Consider the following 25,249-nt stretch of genomic DNA (forward strand, 5'->3'; position numbering starts at 1 on the left):
CCCTTCTCTTTCTGTGTCCATGTAGGAGGGATGGAAGGGATTTTGAAATTCAGTTATTGGATGAATTTACTTTATTTCCTGCAAAGAGCACATATTTTCCCACCTAGAGGGCAACTCATGAGCTAAAACTCAGTTGCCTTGTGCCTCTCAGACATTTGAGGGCACCTTGTGCAGCCTCCAGCTGCTGCCCCAAAAGGAGGCAGTTCTTCCAGAGGCCCAAGAGAAACTGTTGTCATATATTGCAAAGGTTCTATTGTCATTACATGGCAAGGGTTCCATATTGCTAGAGCTTCATACCTCCTTGATGTTTCTTGTAGGCAGCTCCTCTAGGCACTGACTCTTCCTTGTCCTCATAGCAGCCAACTGAGTCCAGTTCCTCTCAACCAACCAATCCACTCTTTTATAACACTCTTCTGATTGGCTACAGCTGTGGCTTGTTAACATCAAGCCTGCTCCTGATCTTCAGTAATTGGTTCAGCTGCAACTCTTTAGGGGATAAGACTACATTCTATACCACCTTCATTTACCCATACTGTATCCCCCTACAATTCCCCCTTTTCCTTTTAATCACAGAGTTGCAGCATTTCTAGGAGTACATATTCAAATAAATTAAAATTATGACATATTCATATATTGCATTCAGAACCAATAGTTATACAGATGTTCAGACAACATATTAGAAATATATAGTATGAATATATATATATTCTGAGTGTTGGTTCAGTTTTGCAGCTTTTCACAGTTTACAAAGTACTTATCTTCAAAATCTTTTATACTCATATTTAACTAACCCTAATAGCTGCAATTGATATATTTTACCAATAATTTAGTATTCAAGTCCTTTTCCCCAAATCCATGGGGTTATATAGTCGAGCCCTGTTTCCCCAAATCCACAGGGTGATATAGTCAAATCCTGTTTCCCCGAATCCACAGGGTCATCTAGTTTAGTCCCGAATCCATAGGGTCATATAGCTTAGTATTCAAATCCTTTTTCTGAATCATGTCAGGGTCACCATTTGTTGTTATATATTGCAAAGGTTCCATATTGCTAGAGCTTCATACCTCCTTGATGTTTCTTGTAGGCAGCTTCCTCTAGGCACTGACTCTTCCTTATCCTCACAGCAGCCAACTGACTCCAGTTCCTCTCAACCAACCAATCCACTCTTTTATAACACTCTTCTGATTGGCTACAGCTGTGGCTTGTTAAAATCAGGCCTGCTCCTAATCTTCAGTAATTGGTTCAGCTGCAGCTCTTTAGGGGATAAGATTACATTCTATACCACCTTCATTTACCCATCCTGTATCCCCCTACAAGAAACCTCCTAAACCAGCCCTGCCCTTTGGCACAGATGATCTTTGGGTACCAAACTGGGCAGCTTCTACCTCCCACCTACTGCTGATGGTGATTAGGAACTTCTTGGGGCATTGAGCTTTGAAGAAATGCATCAGGGATGATGTGGGCTCTGTGAATCTAACATGGTGCATGTTAATAGGTAGCTGCACATATAATGTGTTAATACACAGCTGTCATTTACCCAGGCAGGCTATAGATGAATTTGCTTGTCACTGGAAACAGAGCCATGATATTCTAGTCATAATATTAGCAGAGTTTGCTAGAAAAGCCTTCAGTTAGCAGCTGAGTGCCAAGATAAGCTGGAAAAAAATACACCTGAGTAAGAGGCTTTGTAAGCTGATTTTAGTGTGCCATGGTTTGTTTAGTCAGTAGCAAGAAGCTATTCTGAAGCTAGGCTAGAAAAAGCTCAAAAAATAATTTTAAAAAATAATCGTAGAATAGTTTGGGTTGGAAAGCATGTTGAAAGGGGATCTTTCTAGGTCACCTATTTCAAACCCCCTGCTGTGGTCAGGGACATCTTCAACTGGACCAGGACGCTCAGAGCCCCATCCAGCCTGGCCTTGAACATTTCCAGGAATGGGTCATCTACAACTTCTCTGGGCAACCAGTTCCTTTGTCTCACCCTACATCTAATCTAAATCTATCTTCTTTTAGTATTAACCCCTCTGTTCTATCACAACAAGCCATGCTAAAAAGTCCCTTTCCAGCCTTTTGGGTACTGGAAGGTTCTCTGAGATCTCCCCAGGGCCTTCTCTTCTCCAGGCTGAAAAGTCCCAATTCTCTCAGCCTGTTCTTATAGGGGAGGTGCCCCAGTCCTGTCATCAGCTCAGTGGGCCCAGCTCCCCTGGGCCCACTTCAGCAGGTCCATGTCAAAATACCTGTGAAACACACACTGCTTCATCCTCTGGGGCTGTACCCAGTGCCAAGCTGGTTCATCCCAGTTCTCCATTCCTCCTGGCACTGCTGAAAGAGGCAAACCAAGTTGTTTTGAGTCCAAGCTGGTCTCACCCTGTGTTTTGACAGAAAGTGAGATGCTGTTTCTAATTTAGAAGCAAAAGGTATTAGCTTTCTTCCAGGGCTGGTTTTTTGCTGTGTGCACAGTGAGTTTTCTGATAGCAATGTTTCTAATCCTTTCTTAGCAGAACAGCCCCAACAAAATAATCCATTTCCATCCAGCTTCATTTACTCTGACATCTGCAGACTCTGTAGACTCCTTGCCACCATCCCTGCAGCTTTGTGGGTGAGAAGAGGCCTCATCCAAATCCAAGTCATCCATTAATCTGACCTCTCAGGTTTCTGTGGTTGAAATGGCTCCCGAGGTATTCAAGAGTCTTTTTTCCCAGCCCCACAACCAAAGAAGTCAAGATTCCTCAGCTCTGGTTTTCAAGGTTGTTTATTTTCTCTATCTATCACATTCTTTCTCTGACCTGCTCAGATCTGTCTGGCAGGTTGGTTCGTGGCACACTGACAGCCCTTGGGGTGGTGTTAACTTTTTATACTAAAACCTACATGTAGTTTATTTACAATAATTTTCCAATACCTATCACCCACGTTAGACAGTCTGTCTCTATTCTAAACCAATCCAGAAGTGTCACCATCACAGCAGAAGATGGAGGACAAGAAGAAGGAGAAGAAGGACAGGACACGCCCAGATTCCTCCATCTCATCTGTTGAACACTCATTCTAAAAAACCCAAAATTCCACATTTTCACCCTGTGACAAATTAACTATCATTCTACTCAAACCCTTGTGGCTTGTAAATCTTCACACAAAGTTGGTAATTGTTTCCATGGACTAAAATCAAAGGCACAGGTGTTTTTGACTCCGTGCTAAGGTCTCTGAGCCCCTTGCCAGGGTCTCAAATCATCCAGGACAGCCAGAGGAATGTCCTGGGTTCCAACACTGACCTACAGCAGAAAGAGGCTGAGCAGACACAGACCAGCCTCATCCACCCAAGGGCAAAATGTCAGGGAATTTTAGCAATTTCTTTGAGATGGTGAGTGTCTCTGAGTCCCTGCAGCAGCAGAGACTCCAAGAAGCACTTGAGGAAGTGGTACCCAGCAGAAATACCAGCCTTTGGATGATTTGGTTTGTCAAGTGGCTCTGTTTGCCCCTCTGCCTACTGGGATTTAACACTGCACTCGAATATGCTCTGGTGCTTGGCTGGCAGGGAGCAGGGAAAAGGAAACACATCAATAATGCACTGAGGCATCCTTGTCAGCCCTCAGGCTGTGCCCAATTTGCATATGCTCCAAGCTGTAAGAAAACACTTTGCACAGCAGTGTTGCATTTAGCGGAAATTACATTATAATTTCAGATGTAGAAACTTCTATTCCAGGTCTGAGGCAGGGAGGTGTCCCATTGGGCTGTGCAGTCATTATCTTAAACAATTGAAATGCATGCTTGTACTTCATCAAAATCAAGGGAAGACTTTACTCCAGCCTCCACTTGCCAATTCAGTCCAAAGCGGAACAAGACTATTTAACTAAATTAGAAACTATATTATTTCCCAATAATTCTTTATGAGATGGAGTTTGGCCAGAGCAATTTTTCAGAGTGTGAATATTTGAGCCAGCACCTCTATCCATTTCTGCAAAGCAGATTGCACCCACAGACACTCCCTTCTCTGAGAAGGGGAATGCCCAGGAGCATTTAGGATTTGTGCTCACACTTCTCTTCCAGCTCCTTTATGCTGCCCAGCAGGAGATAACACTCGAGTTGCCCTTTGGAGGAAGTTTTGCAGAGCTGGCAGGGGCTTGGTGCCTCTGCCATTTCACTGCCCTGATTTCTGCAAGAGGCTGGGTGTCTCTGCCGTTTCACTGCCCTGATTTCTGCCAGGGACTGCCCAGGGCCAGGAGGCAGAGGCTGCAGGGATGGAGCCTCTGCTTCCCCCAGTGTGGCACATCAGAGCTTGGAGATGGGTGAGAACTTATGCTTAAAGCTGGGGACTTGCATTATTTCCATTTAGTGTGCTTCTCTTCCAGAGTTCAACGGGAAGGGTGAACACCAGGGCAGAAATGCCCACAGAGACCTTTCTGCAAATCAAAGTGTGAAGTTCCTGACACTTTTTTTTTTTTTTTTGAGGTGATAAAATACTGCTATGAGGTAGCTCAGAAGATGACAGCCTTTGTTTCAGCCTGTGCCATGCTGTTGAGCTGGCCATGCTGCCTGCAGCTGGTGTCTGCTGACAGAAATCCTCCTCAAATGCCAGCCTCTGCCTTTTGGAATTCAGCCAGGTGTCCTGGATTTAACCAAGGTTTTGATGAAAATGGTGGGGCTCAGGCTGTAATCCAAGGAGTTTTCAAGTGAGTGATCTGGTCATGGCAGTCCAAATGCCAACACAAGCAATAATTATCTGCTTTGCTTCATTTTCAGCCTCATCTCAAGTGGCAGCTGCCCTCCTGTACTGTGAGTGGCAGGCACATTTCATAAAGAAGAACTGTGGGAAGATACAGATGGCAAAGGGCATCTGTCTTATATTTTCTTGTGCTTGGTAAGGTTAGAGACAGTGCAAATTCATGCCCCTGCCTGATCTGTTCATTATAGACCAGGGAACACCACATCCCTGGGACTCTGGAGGAACAGATGTGTGCTTGAAGCCACTGCTGATCTCCTCTGGCACCCAGCAAGGTGCTTGCTAAAGCTTCCCTCTCCTCTCATGTGTAATGGGCTCCCACTTGGGAAACTTTTTTCCCTGCTCCTTCTATGTGTCCTGGTTACATAAGATGTGTCACCCTGTTTAAGTTTTTCTAAGCCTTCTGATGTTTACATTCTTGTAACAAACTTTCTCACACACTTTATGTAAATAACTTATTGTTTTGCTTTCTTTTGTGGAGGAGGAGAAATTTGATGGACTGTTGGTTGTCCAGTGTCATTGGAGAGGTGGCACTGTCACCCTCCAATCCACTGTCACTTTTGGAAATCTATAAATGTTAGAGTCAGAAATTAAACTTCGCTCTTTTTTGCCTTGGAAAATCCAGTGTCTGTGTCTTTCTGTTTCATGCCCTAGAGCGACAAAGATGAGTAAAAAAAACCCAAAACAAAGAGAGCAAGGAACAGGGAACAGAACATGGAAAGCCAAGCACTACAAATAAAGAGCAGAATAGGAACTGCGGCTGAAGCCCAAGGCATTTGCTGCCAAATGCAGGAGCTGAGTGGGAAAAGAAAAAGTTACAGTTCACTCACAAAGAGCACATTTGATTTCCCCTCCTGGATTTTCACAAAGATGAAATTTCCTTTCTCTGTGTGTGTGTGTGAAAATCAACTGTTGCAGGGGAGTAACAGCCCACAAGGAAGAGAGCTGACTATAGCCATGTTTCACAGTAGAGGACTCTGTTTGTTTGTTCGTTTTTGTTTGTTTTTGTGGAGCTGGGAGCTGAACTTTGTGCAGAGAGCATAAAACCAGTCCCCAGCTTGACCCCAGCATGGTTCCTGGCTGAGGAAAGCCCTTGCTGTCAGGCATCAGAACCTGGTCAGTGGGACATGGGAACCAACTGGTGGGAAACTGGAGGTTGAGATGTGTCAGACTGTGCTGGCACATCACCCTGGCTGGTATTTTTGTTCAAATACATAATGCTAATTTTGCCAGTAGTTGGGGGGTATCTTTGATCCTGGGAAAAGAGATCAAGTACCAACCTGGGGGCTGAATCAAATGTGAATTGAAAAGTATTGTTGGTGAAGGACTAGCAAAGAGGCCAAGTGAAGGCAGCAACCTCTTACTTTCCCAGAATGGATTTTCACATAGTAATAGAATGTTTTGGGTTGGAAGGGATCTTAAAGATCATCCCCTTCCAATTCCCTTTGATAAAAACAAGCTGCTTGGGGCTCCATCCAAGGAAACCTTGAACACTCCCAGGAATGGAGCATGCCCTGCTTCTCTGGGCATCCTGTCCCTCACCTTTTTTAGGCTGAGTGTACCTTTTTAGCAACATGGGTATGTCTGGTCAGACCTCCCCTGTGTCCCACACAAGGAGCATGACTGGAGGGCCACTGTGTCCCTGAGGGACATCCACGTTCTCTGCTCCAAAACATGGAGCCCTTGCAACCTGGCACTGCTTCCTTGGGCTGGTGGCCCCTTCCCAGACCTGCCACACAGTGATTTCCAACCAGTGGGGTTTGGGTTGTCAGTTCCCATGCCAGGAGGCTGTGGGCTGGGCAGGTAATGCGGGAAGAAAAGCCTTGCTAAGCTGATGGTGCTAAAAATCAAACAGTGGCTCTTCTCCTGCACCTCCTGCCCATCCAGCCCCTGCTGACCCAGCAGCCCATCCTGTTTCAGGGTCCCTGTCCCCATAGGCTGGTTGATGGCAGCCAGGGGGGAACAACCATGTCACCCTTTGCAGGCAGGAGCTGCAGCCAAGGGGAGTGGGCCAGAAAGGAGGAGAGGGAGCCTCACAGGCTTATTTTTCCATCCCCAGGGCTTGGGCAAAGCTGCTATGCTATCTGTAAGCAAACCCAGCAATTTGATTAAAAAGAGGCAGATCTTCTCACATATATCATCCCCACTTGCTGATTTTGGACTGCCTGTTCTGTGTGCTCAGTGGTGCTTCTTATTTCACTGCTACTATGGAGCATTAGGGTTTTTTTTTTCCCCTCTGCTGTTCCTTCTGCCAATGCTTGCTCTGGTCTTTGTTTTACTTCCAGCAGCCATTTCACCTAAGGCCATTTCCCATTTCCCAGGGGCGTCAATGCAATTTAGTACCCACACTGGTGCTGCAGGACTTGGTGAGGACCCCAGCCTCTCCCACCTCATCCTGTATTCAAAGGGGACAGAACATTTCCCACTTCTGCCAAAGGAGTGCAAAGCTCTTCCTCCAAAATTGGGGGCACTGAGCACCCCTGATTTGGGATGGTGTCCAAAGGCTTTCCCACTACTCAGCCTGGGTGAGGGCTCTGCTTGGTCCCCAAAAGAAAGAGGTTTTTCCCTGGTGCTTGATCCTTCCAGCTTTAATACCAGCAGCAGCTCACTTGGGGAGTTGTCAGTGGTGATAAACTCAGTCCCATTCTGTTTCAAAATTGGTTTAAGAAAGATGCCTGGCTGTTTAATATTTAAACTAAATGTTTAATGTTTAAACAGGGAAATTGGTCTGATTGTCAGAAAGGGCATTAAGGCAGGATGGGAACTGGTCTATAATCTCTGACAAATGCTGCCCTTTCTCTGCAGCAGCCTGGTGCCTGGGAGCTGCAGGAGTTTCAGAAATGCCAATTTTAATCAATCTCACTCATTCCACTTGCTGCCTGCCAATCCCACAGCTGTGAGATGTGCCTTTCCCTGGGAAGGGGCAACATTGTACCTGGCCCTGTTCAACAGTCTGAGATTAATTCAGCTGAATTGCACTGGTATTTCAAACCCCAAACTAATTTCAATAGAAATGTGTGTGGAAAAGGTGAAAAGTGAAGCTCATGGGGACAGTGTTGGCACATGGGTATATTGCAGATGATTTGGGGTCCCTTTTACATGTGCACACAGAAGTTCTGATGTCAAGTCTAGAGTAAGCCTGAAAATGAATGGCTCTAATTGCTACAAATACACCTGTGGAGGAATTATTTTTTAACAAGTACAGGTAGTGTTTTTCAGGTGGTGGAAATGCATGTGGCAGTGTGTGGTCATCTTATTGCAAAGGTTCCCATACCTTCTCGGTGATTTCACATGGGCAGCTCCTTGCAGCACTGACTCCTTCATAGCACAGACTACAAACTGCAGCTCTCTTCACAGCACAGACTACAAACTGCAGCTCTCTTCACAGCCAAAAACTCCAACTTCCTCTGGACCAGCTAGCCCACTCTTTTATAGCACACTTCCTTACTAGTCACAGCTGTGGCCTATCAAGGGCAGGCCTGTTCCAAATCTTTGGTTGTTAGTACAGCTGCAGCTCCCCAGAGGTGAGATTACCTTTTGCACAATCTTTATTTTCTTACATTCTATCCCCCCCACAGCAGTGTAGAACTATTTCACACCACAAAAGGCTAATCAGCAGCCTGTGCTCCCTCCCTGAGGAGGCACAGTGGCTGTGCCAGGCTGCATGCCCAGGGTGCTCCTTGTGCACAGGAATCCCTGCTCAGCAGTGGCTGGAGCTGGGGAGAGCACATCCAGCAGGGAGCCCTCGAGTCAATCAGCAATTCAGGCAGCTCACAAAAAACCAAGCAAGACAGAATCTGAAGAAAAGTTTATAAGAAGATCAAGGTTTCAGTTCTATTGAAAGGCACATTTCACCCATGTTGAACAACAGCTGAGTTCATGGACACGTACAGCGCTCAAAATTCATGGCAAAAAGACCACATAATAATGGCACATTGTGAAACACACATTCCAGACTTCAGTCAAACACTAAAGTGATTATTTTAAGTGTATCATGTACATAATAAGAGCAGAACAGGCAGATGCATCCAATTATTGTAATTTACAAGGCGGTAATTTGAGCCTCAAATACAGTTCTCCTTATTAGAAGAAGGGGCTATGGATTAGCAGCTTTTAAAATGAGGGGCAGTGAATGGACAGGGAAGCTGCTGCCATTTGGAAAATAACAGCCAGCACCTGCTGCAAGTGGGAGGAATTTAACTTTGCTAATTCATTTCACTGTGCTGTGGCAGCACAGGGCTGGGCTGGATGGATGCTCTCAGGGCAGGCACCCTGCAGAGCAGATGTGCACAGATGTTTCCTTGGCAGTGGGCAGGATGAAGTCCAGCCATGCCTCTCTCTCCCTGTTCAGTGCTGTGCCTTGTGCTAATTACCTCCTTTCATCCAGCTCGGGGTTAAGCTTCACGTTGCGATGATTAATAATTAATCAAATGCAATTGAAAATTAATTTGGCAATTCTGTGACTGATTGGCATGCTAATCTCTTCTGTGCAGCAGGGATGGTATGGGAACAACCTCAGATGTTCTGAGGTGAATGCATGAGGGCATTTACTATCTTGTGTAGTGAAAAATAAAACACTGAGTGGAAACAAAAGCGTTCTCCGAGACCTCTTTGCAACTCAGAAAACGTGTGATCTGCATTTTGCCTTCCTGTATTAGGAATTTATCATTGATATTATCATGTCCAACCAAAACCAAATGGACAAGTTTGAAAAACGCCCCCACAGTTGATTTATTTCGGTTTAACGGCAGTAGATTCAATGCATTAATTATGGGACTAAAAAGAAAAAATCACAAGGAGAATAACTTTTTGCTCTTTCCAGCTGTCCATGCCACTTTTCTCCAAAATAACACTCCTCTGGAGAAAGGGGAGGAGAGGGGGTGTGCAGCTCCCCCTGGTCCCCGCTAGTTCCGGCAAGCAAGTACCTTTTTACAGACCAAGAGCCCTGCAGCAGCCACAGAGGAGACACACAGGGTGCAGCTCAGCAGGCACAGCAGCCCCGGCGCCGAGGGCAGGTTCCTCTCCCAGAAGCTCCTGAGGAATGGTCGGGCTGGGACATCCTGGGGGAGAGAGGAGATGGTGACTCCGCAGGGCGTCCCCTCACCCTGAGGTGGCAAACGCCGCCTGTGAGGCTGGGGAGGTCACAGGTATTTCCCAGGTGGTGCAGGGAGAAGAGTCATGGCTGTAAGATGTGTGTTCTGTCATCCTGAACAGCCACAGGACAGTGAAGATGGAGTTACTTGTGGCTGGAATGAGGTTTAATTTGGCTTTAAACCATGGCCTGGGACTGGGCAGAATTAGGCTGCATTTTTCAGTCTCCCAGGCTCTGAGATCAGTGTGCTTGGCTCTTAGTCATCCACCCTTTAGACAGGGCTAACAATATTCCTTGGACAAGTCACAAAAATTAATGCCATCAGCATGTGAGGTGACTAAAGCCTTGCCTGGGAGCAGGGTGCACAGGAATCACTGAAACAGGGACACACCTGACTGAGGGGTGTGTGCCTGACTGGTGACAGTGATACTCTGACTCACCTTTGACTCTGGCTCTGGCATCCAAATTTCACTCTTGGAGATCTTCCCCATACTGTGCAGCACCTAGAAGAAAAAATTATTTGTACCATGTGAAAAAATTATAACCCACAGTACTTCCAGTTCTGGAGAAACAGAGGAAGCCAGAGCAAGTGACATTGATAAAAGGTGTAACTATGACTAGCTGAAAGTCTCTTGAACCAGAAAAATGTACAGTGTTCTCTACAGATTTCTAGAGCTTCTCCAAATATTTTTGTGGGAGGTTTTTAGGTTTGGGGGTTTTTGTTTTTTTTTTTGTTTTTCCCCTGAGTAAAAGTAAAAAAGCTTTTTCTCAAGGCAGTTTGAGAAATACCAAGGTGAGGTTACAGCCATGCACTTGGGACACAAAACCTGTTAGGAGTGATGCTTCTGGGATATAGAAAGAGGAGAGATGCAACCCTGAGGCTCTCACAGCATAGAATTATGGAGCCCTCCCTCACCTATTCAGGCAGTACAAAGCTCATCAAGAATTTTTCTTGAGCATAAACTGAATGTAAAAATCATGGGGATTTTGCGGGGCAGATGAATGCCTCCAGAAGACAGCTCACTGTCTTTGTAACTAGTGCTCACAGGCATGGAGAAAAGAGAAATTAGGTGACTTGAAACAAAACAAATAATAAGGATTATAAGGCAAATATGCCTTTCTGTCAAATGGAAGTAAAAGACTGATTTTCCTTTAAATAACAGCTCTGTGGCTTTGCCATGCAGTTGTAACTGCAATGTGCACCCTTTAATGCTTTTTTCCCCTCCTTCCAGATTGTTGTAAAGGGATTTCACTGTGACTGGGAATTCAGCCCAATGAGTGTCATTCTGAGGAGATTTAGACATTATCAAGAGTTGCACATTACAATTTCATAAAGCTCAGCTAACAGGACTGTCTTGTAAAAGGAGAAGCAGAAGGGATAGATCAAAAAAGACTAATGTTCAGATTTTCAGATTTCTGCACAGGAAATAGCTGTGAGCATTTGAAATTACTTAGATGAGTTTTAAAACATGCAGTGATTAATTTGTTAGAAATTGAGGCAGTGTATCTACAAGCAGCATCAGATTTGGGGGTTTTTCCTCTAGACATGCAGTACATGGCATAAGCTTTATTTTAAGACTCCAGTTCAGTAATATTATGATTTGGTTGAAATTCTTGGCTTCACTTTATTCAATAACCAATTAAGCAAGTTTAAAAAATAAAAATACTTTGGTCATGTTGTTTTCTAGTATCCCTCCCTGCCAATTCTAGCAGCCTTTGCACTAAATCAGACTCTCCCAGCAGTACTTAATCCTTTCCAGCCTTTTGACAGAGATGTTGGGAGCAGAGCAGGGTGTGTACCTCTCTGGCTGCTCTCTCTCCTGCCTGCACAGCTCCCTCCATGTATCCGCTCCACTGCGTCGCTGTCTCCGTGCCAGCAAAGTAGATCCTGTCAACAGGCTGGCGAATGATCCTTCAAAACAAGTGCAGAATGTCAGGGGACAAGTGACAGGAGGGTGATGATCCTTCTAAAAGCAGTTTATGGCTTTGATGGAGTGTCTGGCTTCAGCTGTCCAGAATCCCTGCAGACCTGGGCTGAGGTGTGATCCTGTCCCTGCAGGACCACCTGCTTGCTTCTGCACACAAAATTCAAGATCTGAGAGAGAAAAAAACCTGAGGCATAAATCAGTGTTCCCAGCTTCCCCACAAAATTATACAGGCCTCAGTTTAGTGCTGGGATAAGGGATAATCCTAACAGCAATGCAGTGCAGCTGATGGACTTATGTCTTCTGCATGGCAGCTTTGCTGTTATCCTGCTGTTACAGTGGAATGTGGATGATGTTCCTGCAGTGCTAGATCACCAATATCAGCTTCTATTTGGAGGCTGGACTTGGCTGGCTGCTGAAGGCCTGGCATTTAGGGAGCTGCGTTCTCCCCACAGGGTCATAAAGGCAGTGCCTCAGCCCTGCAGTGCTGCACAAGCATTCCAGCCAAGCCAGCTGTAGGTACTGAGCTCCCTCTCCCACTGGGAATGTGCCTGGTCTAAGGGCTCCCATCTAATCCCCCATTAGGTTTTCCCTGTCTGCTTGACAGCAGCTTCCCCAGGCCAGACACCTCACCCATCACTGCCTGTTTGCATAAATGACAAGAGATAAATGACTGTACATGGGACAACTCCTCCCCACGTGATCTCAGCTCAGGCAGGATCTAACCCCATGCTTGACGTATTGAAGACCTCCTGGGCTTCTCCTGAACCTGATGCTCCACCTATACAGTCACTGGACACTCTTCGTCTGTCCAAGATGTGTGTCCTCAAGGGCTTGGGGATCTCTAGAGAGATCCATTGCAAATACTGCATAGCACAAACTACTGTAAATAACCCAGAGGGGAAAAGTTTTGTGGCTTTAGCAGGTCCCTTTGTGACTGTGCTTCATCTCCTTAAAAGCCACAAGAGAAACTCTGCTCTTAGTAAAGGAAATAGCAAGATCCTCATTAGCTGGGGAGTGGGGGAGTGGAAAGAGGGTTGAAGTTCCCCTGATATTGTAAATATGCCATGGGTGTGTTGCACAAGGCATAGCATTGTACATGAGCTAAGGAATGTGAATTAGGAAGCAAAGCACTCTCTGTTTTACCTTCCATAGGAATGCATGATGCCTGGTGGGAAGTAGGCTGTGTAGCAGCCCCCTGAATATTGCTCCATGGTCCAGTCCTTCTCCTCATAATGCACAGGCTGTGAGTTTCAACAGAGAAAACAGTGAAACACTGATAGAGAAACTGGAAATAAAGAACATATTTCTTTTGAAGAGGGGGAAAACAGGCTAAGAATACCTGACAAAGGAGTGCCATGTCATCTGGCTAATGCTATCCATCTGCACAAAACAAATTTTTGTGCTTTTGCAGAAACATCAGTCTCCCACATGCACATGACAGGATAAATTAAAACATGCACTGCCTTCTCTTTCCTTGTGCAGGGTGAGACTGGCAGATCTTTTCTTCTTGTACTCAGTCCTGTCCTCCCCTTGTTGAATGGCCCAACATGCAATTTTAGGTACACATTTTTGGTGCCAGGAATTTTGCCCTCATCATCCAGAACAAAGGAGCAACAATGTTGTACAACAGAGGCAAAACCAGGCATTAATTCCTTACTTGTAAAGCCTCGCTCATCCCCAGTGCCTTGGCATATGCCTCAGAGATCTTCCTTTTCCTGTATGAAAATAAAATCAGAGTCAGAAAAAAAAAGAGGGGGTGTGGAGAAACCTCTCCACTCTCATCTTTCTTATAAAAAACCCAAATTTACTGCAACACATGGGAAAGAAAGTTGGGTTAGCCTTTGTTTTTGAGTCAGATTTCAAGTTCTTATCTTAACATACATATTTCAAATGCTGATGCCTAAAAGTTACGTCAAAAATGGACCTGGGGAATGGGAAATGAAGGTTGATTTTGGCAATGAGCTCTAAAAAAATAAATCTTTGTACAGCTATTTTAGGATGCAGAGCCAATTCATCCTCATGTTCACTGGTGTAAGACCAGCAGAAAAGCAATATAAATCAATTAAATCCCTACAGATTTACTATAGCTGGGAATAAAATATGAGCTGGAGAATGCTGCTCACATTCCTAAGCAGAGCTCCTCTTTCACTTGCACTGTACCAAAATTCACATTTAGAAAGTACTGTTTGTTCATTTCACTGACTAATGGGGAAACCATACTTTTATAAATACAGAAATTTAAAAATTTTATCACCCATTCTGAATCTGAAGGAGACCCAAAAGGAGACATGTCAGCACTGCTGTATCCCTGTGTTAAAGCATCATTCAGTGGAGATGTAGTTTGGGAACATGGTTGGAAAAATCTTCTCCATTCACACAGATACCCAGAATTGGTAAATCATAGCATAGAAGAGTGGGCAGGACTTGGAAATTTAGAAATATCCATAACTGGATGAATATTAGCTTTAGTGCTTCAGCCTGTTTATGCTAAAATCTCAATTTCTGCCCCAATTTCCAGTGTTGGTAGTTGCACTGAGCATGTATAAATGTGCACACATATTTACACACATTCCTGTGGGGAAGCATCCCAGAGAAACAATTTGTTTCTGAATATCTACAGCTTCTGAACTCTTACCTCTCTTCCTTGCTGAGATGGGCCAGTTTGACAGCCTTTCTGCTAAGGATGAAACTGAAAACAAAAATAAGGAATATGAACATCACCCCAGCTGATTTGCAGGCTTGAAATGACTCTAAAAAGGGATTGGTAAAGCACTTTACTGCTATGTAATGAGCTGCATGATTGGCATCACACTTCAACATTAAATAATTACAGGTCACACAGGGGAAAAAGCCTGTGCAGGGTAACCTGCAGAGTTAATTGAAAGGGAGGGTGTGCATTCCCTATCTAGGTCTGATCCAGAAGGACTGAAATTCTGAGCTTTATTAAGCTTTTGAAGTCCAGCAGGCAGCTACCTGTGTCACTTGGTGTGAGTAAGTGATGGCAGCCTGCTGCTCTGACAGGCACTGCAGTGTCATGGATCACTCCTGCAAGAACCAGGATTGATATTTATTCATCTTGAAGGAAGCAGATTTGACAATTAGTTCATCTGGCCCTAGTGGAGATATCCAGGGGATGAAGTATGTTCCTACACTCTTTTAGAAAGTCACAGAAATCCATGAGGAGAAAGAAAGCTGGAAATTGTTTGCCAATGGGGTTTGGAGGAGGTCTGCTGCTCTCAGGCCATGGCAGCTTTCAAGCCTTGAACATGCCCATAAACATGCACAGCTCAGTAGAAGGGGTGAGCTTTCCCTGCCAGACACTTAAGGAGCAGTTGCCTGACATTTATATTGGCCCTTTTTTGGCAGTGTCACCTCAGATTATGGTGGAAACACTTGTAAAGATTGTTTGTTCATTTGGTTTCAGCTATTTTAAAAGCCAGTCAATTCTGTGATGTATTTTCCCACCTGTTTGTCCAAACGGTAACATTTTTACTTGTCAGTTTCTACAGAATCTTGATTTTTTTTTCACTGTACAGCTGCCTCCCTGCTCCAGCAGCTGATGTTCCTTGTCCTGCCTCAGCTCAGTGGGAAGAGGAGACAAATGAGGATTTCTTGGACAATTTTGTTGTCATTTTGGACCAGGCACTAAACATAAAAGCCCAACGTAAGCCAAATACAGGCTTAAACAGATAGGTAAGAGAGGGATTTATTTCTAAATCTACTCCACAGCAAAAAAACCAACTGTGACCTGAATGCTTAAAAAAGACCACAGCTGAATTCAGCAACTCCTCCCCAACCACATCCTTGTATTAGGCTGTTTGTAGCAGAGCCTTCACCAAAAATTTATATGGACTTTTAGAGAGGCACAAGAGGCTTGGCAGAAGTGCTCTCCTCCATCTGTGCAAACTGTGGAGTGGGAAACACTGCTGTAACCTGGTCATTTCCCCTCTCCCTCCTGCTCCCACTAACTCTTACAAGAGGAAATACACATCTGTGAGTGTGGCCCAGCAGCTTTTACCCCATAATGGCAGGGAAAGTTCCATCAGGTTTTGTGTCATCTATGGTTATTCCAACTGGAGACTCTTCATCCTCAATGACAAAGGAACCACAATAACCTAAGGGGAAAGAAACCCCAAGATGATTGTTAGAAAAACTTTATGATCACTGTTTCTGCTAGAAATGAGCAGGGAAAATTATCCATAAAAGGAATTGTACAGTAATTCTGTTATTACCAATAACACCTATGTGTCTGAAGGATCCCTGTAACACTTTCTCTCTTCTCTCTGACTCTGGGAAATTGTGTACACAGACTTGTAAAAATCTTTAAAATTCCATTGTTTGCCAACAAGGAATTTCTGTGGATTGCTGCAAGTCCCTTTGGCTTTCTATTTTGGGCAGAATAAACATTAAAAATAAATGGATCTAGTCAGAATTATGGTGATTCATTCCATGAGTAACTTTGACCAAAACAAAACCCAGTGTAATTACATCTGGTCACTGCAGGCTCAAATCTCCACTATTTTGATTTTGCTGGTGATAAGATTGTTAGGAATGGTGTTCCATAACAGTAATGCAGCAGAAGCATGGGCTGTCTAGTCTAGGATCACATCAGGACATGTTTCAGATGAACACGCAAAAAATCTCATCTAGATGACAATGCATACACCTGACTGTATTCCTGCCTAATCTCAATGGCCAGGTTATGCCCTGAAACATGCCAGAATTATATTGCTTTGATTAAGAAATATTTTTACCACTTTTAATATTGTTAGAAAGAAAGTGGTACTAATCTGTTCATACAAATAGTTCTGAAAATAGTATCAGTTAAAGCTGAGAAAAAAAAAGATATTACAACATGGAAGAAAGTATCTAGAGCTAAACAAAAAGCTAACCTACTTTTCCCAGTCCTCTGAGATATCAAGTCTGCAGAACAGAAGATTAAAATCAGGGAAAGGTCTTGCTTACACCTTAAGCTCTGCTTGTCATCTGCTGTAAATTCTCTTTGGCTGACCTAACTGTCCCCGGCAGGAGAAGAAGGGAGCTGATGCTGCAGGGAAGCTGATGCTTCTGTGCTCTGCAGGTTTCAGCAAGGTTTCCCAGGGAAACACTGCTTGTTCTCTTGGTCATCCCGCCTCAGCCAACTGCTATGAGATTTGGGATCCTGTTTGGGTCTGGACTCATCTTTGGGACAAGGCATGCACTCAAGCTCAGAGAAGGACTTCTGCTTTCTAAGGAGCTTTACTTTTCACCTTTCTGTACGTTTGATTTTGGGGTTTTCAACATTTAACCCTCCTTTGGGTTTATTCCCTGATTGTTAGACAGCAGGACTTCAAAATTTGCACAAAGTTCCCAAGTCCTGTGCTTCCCCCACCTACCCTTCCTCCTCCAGAAGGCTTCCCTGTAGTACATCATGGTTTTTATGACACTCCCCATAGGCAAACGCTGAATTAACTGGTTTCTGTTTGGTGGCAGCTCTGGTTTGTAGTGAATCTTTGTTGTGAGGATTGGAGGGATGGCACTGATCACGTACTTGCTCTGAAATGTAGAACAAAGTCAGCACAAGGCACTGCCTCCCCGTGAGCTCATCCCACAGGACAGGTTTGAAAGACAGTCTTAATAGCTGCTAACAGCTTTTCCACTCCTGACCCTGCTAGGTGGCTTTTCCACACACAGATTTCCAGGTGACAAAAGTAATTCTGCCATTTCAGAAACACAGAGCTGGAAAAAACAGACTTCAGTTGAAATTTGGCTGGAGACAGGTGGGGAAATGGGACCAGAGACATCCTATGGCCTGGGTAAAACTGCCCTTATCATCTCCAGGAAAATATGACCCACATTTGTCCCAGCTGTAAGATGCTAAAAAGATCACATTTGTGCACATTCACAGGATGTTACTTGAGGACAAGGAATACTAATGGTGATTCCAGCATTCCTGAATGTGCTCCATCCCTCTCACAGACTCTGGGTCTGACTGGAGCAGTGCAGGACTCTGTAGGGTGACACTTTATCCCAACACTGCTGCTCTCAGGTGCTCTCAGGCTGGTGGGGCTGCTGCTGCCCCATGGGGGCCCCGTGGGTCATCGTGTGCTGATGGAGCATTTCAAAGCACCAGAGTACAGGGGCAAAATCTTATTAAAGGTGCTTGAAATGACTTTTTAAATTTTTTTTTTCTGTGCTGTGAACCACAAACTTAGACACAAACAGGAAGGTTATTTTTCCTTCCTTTGAAATGGTCTCAATGCAGAACTAAAATGTAAAAATATATAAAGACATAGAAAGTTAAGGCAGAGAAGTCAGAGTAATGACAGAAGCCAAGTAGCAGAACACCAAGAAGACAGCCAGTCATAAATAAATCTGTAAAGCAGGTTCCATGGAGTGTCAGCATTGTCCAAGAAACAGACACACACAAATGGGTATTTCCTGATTACAGCTGGCTAAGAGATACAGCAGATATGTTCCCCTACTAAATGCATACTCTACTGTTATTCTGATTGAATTACCTCATATATCTCATGGTTTAGAGTCTCCACAAGGACATTATCACCTGTCTGATCAATACTGATCACAGGTCTCTCCAGTTTAACTCTGCCTTTCAGGCGTTCCATTATTTTCTCCGATATCTGACCGGAACCCCCTTTAAACTTCCTCTCCTAAAACAACAAAGAGGAAAGAAACACAGACAAAAAAAACCCAACAGCATTAATCACAATGACATTGAATATGACTTCTGCTCACCATCACGAAATTGCAGGCCAAATCTTCAAGTCCTAAGGGTGCATAAAGACATCCAGACTTTCAGAAGAGCGAGGGCATAAACCTGAGCCTCAGTGGGGATTACTGACTAAACCACTTTTGCAATGGCTTCCCTAATGCCCTGGCTTAAAGACTCTAAGCCTAGAGAACATGCACATATAATGCAGGCTTTCTAGCAAAAATAAACATATCACTTCATTCAAAATGCGTTCTGAGTATTTTACCCACCACAGTGCTGCCAAAACCCTCAAGTGTGACAAAGAAATCAACTGTACAGTGAAATACTGTGCCAGCCCAGAAGCAAGACAGATCTTTAACTGAGTCTGGTCTCAAGGTAATGAGTTTTCTCCCTCTGTTTTCTCTGGGAAGACACAAAGACAGTGCTGCCAGGAAAAAAAGCACAATCTATGACACACATAAAGTGTAATGTCCATGCAGAGGGCCAGGGGAAGCACTGAAACCTCTTTTATCCACCAGCAGGAGGTAAAGCAGCTCCCTTTTACATGTAAGATGCTGGCAGAGAGGAAAGGATCCATAAAGTTTTGTGCTGAAAGACTAAAATGGCTGCCCAAGCAGGTTTTATAAGACTTGGAAGGGCCACTAAGCCAGAAACCCTTAGTGCTTCTGCTCAACTAAAATTGATTGGGGTGAGGGAAGAAGGAAGCATGATAGGAAGAAAGACAGCTTTTCCCATCCAGCTACAAAGAAAAGAAATGCTCTTCCCAGGCAGCTTTCCCTTCTCCACATGTTTCATTTAGTTATGAATATTTTGGGATTAATTTTATTTTTAACTCTTGCTGCAGCATCTAGCAGCTGCTGCTGCGGGACAGCAAACATGACTGAGGGGCTCCTGAGGAGGAAGGCTCTTAGCCAGGTCTGTCTCCTACCACAGGACAGCATCAGCACTGCTTACATCCCTCCTGACATGTAGTTGTCTATTCTTACCACAATGGACAGATGTTGATGGAAATTGTTGCCATGTGAGCTGACCCATGAAGGAAGGGCCTTTTGCTATTTACTTCCAACTCTTGTCATTAGAGGCTTCAACACCAAAGAAACATCCACATTTCACTCTGAAGTTCACTTGTTCTGAACTCTTGTAAGCATTCAGATGTGCCAAATAACCCATAGAAAATAAATTGGCAAAAAAGCAACACAACTGCAACAACAGTACTGTGCTGAAGTGAATGCAGAAAGCCCCCAGTTGTTTAAATAGTCCCAATTTATTCCACATCTTAGCTAATAAAATCCTTCATTAAACAGGCTTGTGTCATTCCATTTCTCTCTGGTGCCACATGCTCTCATCTTTTCATTAATTCCGGGTTTTGATGGGTACAACACTGCACTTGCTCGTTACAGTTTCAAAAGAGGAGGAAGGAAATGAGACATTTTGTACCTGGCCCCCATTGGTGACGGAGAAAATCCTGAATGTGCCCCCACACTGCCTCACATACCACAGGAACCAGAGGGCAGAGACCTCGTGGGGCTCAGACGTGACGTTGACGTTCACAAAAACCGTGGCGAAGTCTCTGACAGCTCTGTGAGACACAGCACCAGGAAAAGACTGTGAGAAAATGTGACTTCCTGACTGCTTTCAGGATTTTATTTATCATACTAAACAAGGGCTGCTTTCCCAAAGTCAGAAAAGTCAAGTTGGTTAATATTTGTTTAATTTTTCAGTCTCTAGTGAGTCTTTTTAAATGGGTTTCTACCAGCACCTCTTTTCCTCCCAAAGTATTTACTTGTTTAGTTTGAAATCCCACTGATTTCACCTCAGTTAAATAGTTTCCCAGCTGCCATTCATTTCATCAGAATAAATATTTTTCTCAGCAGAAGAGCATTTTTTGTAATCTGTTAGTGAAACCTTTCTGCATTTCTCATAGGGAGCTCATTGGGCACATCAGTTCCAGGGTCTGATGGGTCCTGAGGGACTGAGCAGCCACACAGCCTGGACATTCCCCACCTGGCATGTAACACTGCTGCACTGATCCTTTGTGAAATCATGAATCAGACTTGGTAAATAACCCAGACAGAGAAAACCAAATTGGCAATCATTGCCATCAAAATAAAAAAGGGTCACCTGTCTACCACAGTACATCCTCTGAAATAAAGAGAGAAACAGCAGCAGCATCAGAGGATTCACATTTGGCTATTCACATTTCTTGCATTTGTGGCCATAGATTTATAAGGAAATTGAGATCATTTTGCTAAGAAGGTAAAAGAACTTTGACTTCAATGAAGCTTCATGGAACAACATGAATTTATAATCATCTGATAAAGGAAGGAACTTTGCAAGTTATCTGGGCTAAAATATGTAACTTATAAACTTTTATAACCTCATTTCCCAAAGTATGAAGTCCATTCATCCCCTATTTCACTAGCCAGGATGTGAAAACACCCTGCACACAATAACCCTCTGTGACAATTCTGAGAGCACCAAGACACTAAACAGCTGCAGCAGGTTCAGGTCTAAGAAATGTGAAAAAGGTCTCCAGGATCAGTAGATGCTGATCTGTGACACAGGGCAAACAAATCTTCTTTTGTAATCTTGGCCCTGAGTCACACAGAAAATGCTGTGGAAGAGCTTTTCTGTTTAAGCACTGTTTTTAAATTGTGTGTAGAAAATGTGGCTTGGCTTAAAGATCTAAAATGGGTTTTTACTGAGTTTTTGAATGCGTTTCAGCTGAGCACATCCACGAGAACTGAATGTTTTACTGACAACATTGGCAGTAGAAGCTGCCCAGCAGAGAAGTCTGCTAAAGGAGAGATCACTACAAACCCAGTCCTGCTTATGCTCCACCAGCCCCATGGCTAAAAGCAGCAGTAAAAACTAGAAAAGGAAGAGTCAGTGCACTTGCAACAGCAGTTCAAAGTAACCAAGTCTGCAGGCAAAAGGCTCATAAAACTAATTGCAAAGAAAACTCCAATGCCACAGGGAGCCTGAGCAAGTCCAAATGGCTGTACAGCATGTCCCATGGAGCTGGAGCAAGACCTAAGCCATAAAAACGAATTTCAAATGGAAAGTTTTGGTCAGAAAGCTGCAGGCACAGCACTAAACTGCAGCCAGAATGAAAGGGCAAACAGAGCACAGCCACACCAATAAAAGACACTGAATAGGAGGGAGGAGATGTTAGAGAACAGCACAGGTGCTGGCACAGCAAGTGGGGACACAAGTGCTTATAAGAGCACACTTCTCTTTGCCTTATAGAGAAATGATTGAAAAGAGAAAGGAAAGTAGAGAATTTCCAGTTGTCATCACCTCAATGTATTGAACATCATTCCTTTTTTAATTTGTACAGTGAAATCCCTCACAGAAAACACACTGGTCTGTGGGGGTCCCAGTTGTGGGTTTCTCTGGGTCTGGATTGAAGGCACTTGAGACAATAGTTCATGTTCAGACTCAGGTGTTTGTTATTTCTTATCAGTAAAACAGTCTCACAACCATGAGTTCAGCAGCTTTTCATTAGAAGGCACAAAATGGCTAACTATCCCTTGTTACAAGGTCTTTTAAGACTAAACCATCCAATGAAGAACTGACACCTGGATTATTTTCCCTTTTAACCCAATAACTGATCCCAAAGAGCTGCAATGGGGACTTTTCTGCCCAATTACAAAATGCCACCCAAACCCATGGAGAAGAAGGAAGAAGAAGCATGAAGAAGAAACCCAGGATGACACCCTGTGCCCTCCATTTTGCTTCCATCCACAACACACTAAAAACCCCAAAACCTAAATTTCTCACCCAGTGATACACCTGCACTGCTCTCTATCATCTATTTCACACTTTTGTGGATTCCAGTCTATCTTGAAGTCTGGGAAACTTTCTCCATGAATGAGGGTCAGAGTCAGTGCTGCCCCTGAGGGTCAGGGCACCCCAGAGGAGACAGAGAAATATTCCCAGTGCCCTGGGTTTCCACACTGGTCATTTTACAGATGATACAAGACCTTGAGCCCTCTTCCTACCAGCTATTGTGGATGTTCTGTTGGATCTGTTACTCGCAAACAAGGAGGACCTGTGGGATGATGCAAAGATGAAGGGCAGCCTTGGCTGCAGTGGCCATGAGATTGTGGAGTTTGAGATCCTGAGAGGAGTACAGCAAACAGCAGAATTGCAACCCTGGAATTTGGAAGGGCACATTTCATCCTCCCTGAGGGCCTGAATGTCAGTGTCTCATGGGAAACTCCACTGTAAGGCAGAGAGCCACAGCAGAGCTGGCTGGAGTTCAGTGATGCAATGGTTGGAAGTGGAAGGATGGTGGGAAGAGCCCACACCATCACTGCTGTGTGCAGGGACCTGCTGAAGCAAACCCCAGGCTCCCCCAGCATCTCTGATGCCACCTGCCAGCCAACAAAAGCCCATCTCAAACACCTCCTGATCTGTCCTCAGCTGCACCACAGAATCTGCTCAAAAAGCCACAATCATTCCACAGCTGGAATTTCAAAGCAGGTAAGGATTTACATACTTGGTCCAGCAAATCTTATTTATCAGCTCTTTCATGGTCATTTTGTCCCATTCTTCAGCATGTGGAGCATCCCATGGTGCATCAACAGGAATCTGGAGACAGAGGTGAAATCCAATAAATGATTCAGTACTTCACCATTGCCTGGTGTGCTAGATAGTAGCACAGACTTAATTAATTTGTTGGCCAGGAGTTACTTTTTTTCCCTGCACATGGATACAAATTTGGAACAAATTCACTAAATTGAATAGTTTCCATTCACACCTTTGGGCAAGAATTGTACCATGACCACCAAATCTGTATTTGGCTGACCAGTGAACCATATCCTTGTGCTAGGACTCATCTCGCTTTTAGCTGTCCAGAAGCAATTACAATTTAGTTGCCTCGGTGTCCTCTAGAAATTGAGGGGAAAGTTCTTTTTCCAGTCAGTTCCAAGATAAATATCCAAAGGCCCCTATGTCTCTCTGCTAATTGCAGAGTAAGAAAAAATGTCTAGATATTTTTGAAATATTTTAGGCAGTTAAATTCTTAATAAAAATTCTTTGCATGTAAGTAATGTGATGTGGAGGATACCACCATAAACCTGAATCTTTAAAAATTGTACTACTGACAAAAAACATGTGTAGTGTAATACATAAATTTGATTCTGCAAAACCACATAGAACCAGGGGAATTTGCAGGAGTACAGTGAGTTATGCTTGAAGATTCTGATAAGGTAAAGCCCTTGGTTTGCTGCTAGATTATATGGAAACTGATGAATATTTGAAAGAGAGTATAATGCTCCAGGGGCTGCAGTTGTACTGCTTATATTTTGAACTTTAAAAATAAAGTTACAGTGAAGTCAAACTGGAGCCCAGCTTAGGCAGCTACGAAAACAAAAAAATCATCTTTACTCAAAATGCTGTCATGAGGGAAGGGGAAAAAAACCCTTCTAATCTCCCAGCTCATGGAATATTTTTTTCTGTCATGAGAAAATACACTGAGTTCAACCTCATTTTTTCAGATATCTTAGACACCTCCAGATCTTTTTGTCTCCTCTCACAGAATCACAGAATAGTTTGGGTTGGAAGGGGCCTTTACAAGTACACCCCACTCTAAGTGAGGAAAACCTATTATTTCTGACAGTTCCTGGGCAATACAGAAATCTTTCTGATGGATGCTTCCTTTCTGTTTTGTTCTGTTGTTGGTTTTTTTTTTTTTTTTTTTTTTAATATATTAAAGAAGCAATAAAAAACCCTTACAGAAACAAAACAAAACCAAACTCAATTTATTCACGGAGCATTGTAGGAAACACTGACTTTTGACAGCCTACCTCTTTTCCCATCTTGTCCATAGTTCTCCAGAAGTTATTGTAATCCAGAAAAACCAAGGGATTCCATGTTGAAGGGCCAATGTCTCTGAAATTTCGTGACTTTCCCTGAAATGCACACAAAACCACAAACAACTGAAATACAACACAGCAGATCTTCATTACTCAAGAACACAAAATTCTCAGAGTCATCACGTTTGGCCTTTTGCCCCAAAAGACCTGGCTGGGTTTTTGGGTTTTTCCTTTTTGTTTTTTTTTTTTTTGTCCTGCATATGAATACAAGCAATGGAATGCATGTTGCTAAACAGGAGGGATAAAAACAGCTGGACTGGCATTAAAAAGGACAATGACACCTTTTTCTATTTATTATTCTGAAGGGGTGGGGAGGGGTGCATTTGGTCTGAAAAGGTTGTCAATTTCTGGGATAAGGATACTCAAACCATGGCCAAAGAGGTAATATTCCTTGTTCCTAAGCATCCTTCATTATTACATTTAAATGAATCTTCTATTTGCCTGCTGCTGAAATGTGCATGCTGAAATTTGTGTCTAAAATTGAATGCATTTCAAACTATCTAAGCACCTTTATGGTACACCTCACTTTTAAAACAAACATACCTCTTTATTATTCCATGGAAGAAACCTAGCCTATAAGAAAAAGTCTGAACAGGAAGCTTTTGGCTGCAGGAGGAAAAATATTGTACACTTGCAAAAGTGGTGTCAGTACTTCAATGTGTGTGACACAGAGCTGCAGCAGTGGCTGAAACTGTTATTATCTAAAACTGACTGTTTCAGATAATCCTGTGATATAATGATAAGAGAAACAATCTAGCAGCAGCTGCTTCTTTGTGATAACTTTAATCTGAAACAGGACGGGATGAACAGGTAACATTTTCTCTTATTAATCTGCTTTGAATCTTCCCCCACATAAGTCAGTGATGAATTTCTCATCAGACCTCTCTGTCCTCTGCCCTTCCAGCTGTGTCAGAAGTTGGTGTGAG

The 25,249-nt window shown here is 43.6% G+C and overlaps 1 protein-coding gene across 2 annotated transcripts in view; it reads right to left on the minus strand.

Annotated features, from left to right (window-relative positions):
- Positions 1–8,528: 8,528 nt before the first annotated feature.
- Positions 8,529–25,249, minus strand: part of LOC115901479 (amine oxidase [flavin-containing] A-like) — a 35,064-nt gene continuing 18,343 nt past the window's right edge. For both annotated transcript variants that reach the window (XM_030944196.1, XM_030944204.1), the window contains 12 exons: positions 24,255–24,359; positions 22,946–23,037; positions 19,879–20,020; positions 18,230–18,379; positions 17,105–17,264; positions 15,748–15,844; positions 14,365–14,418; positions 13,387–13,444; positions 12,873–12,970; positions 11,602–11,713; positions 10,242–10,304; positions 8,529–9,769 (listed from right to left, as the gene is read on the minus strand). In XM_030944196.1, coding sequence (XP_030800056.1) covers positions 9,614–9,769; positions 10,242–10,304; positions 11,602–11,713; positions 12,873–12,970; positions 13,387–13,444; positions 14,365–14,418; positions 15,748–15,844; positions 17,105–17,264; positions 18,230–18,379; positions 19,879–20,020; positions 22,946–23,037; positions 24,255–24,359 — 1,287 coding nt within the window. In that variant the 3' untranslated portion in view covers positions 8,529–9,613. The remainder of the gene's footprint in view (positions 9,770–10,241; positions 10,305–11,601; positions 11,714–12,872; positions 12,971–13,386; positions 13,445–14,364; positions 14,419–15,747; positions 15,845–17,104; positions 17,265–18,229; positions 18,380–19,878; positions 20,021–22,945; positions 23,038–24,254; positions 24,360–25,249) is intronic.

This window comes from Camarhynchus parvulus, chromosome 1 (assembly GCF_901933205.1).
Source record: "Camarhynchus parvulus chromosome 1, STF_HiC, whole genome shotgun sequence".
NCBI lineage: Eukaryota > Metazoa > Chordata > Aves > Passeriformes > Thraupidae > Camarhynchus > Camarhynchus parvulus.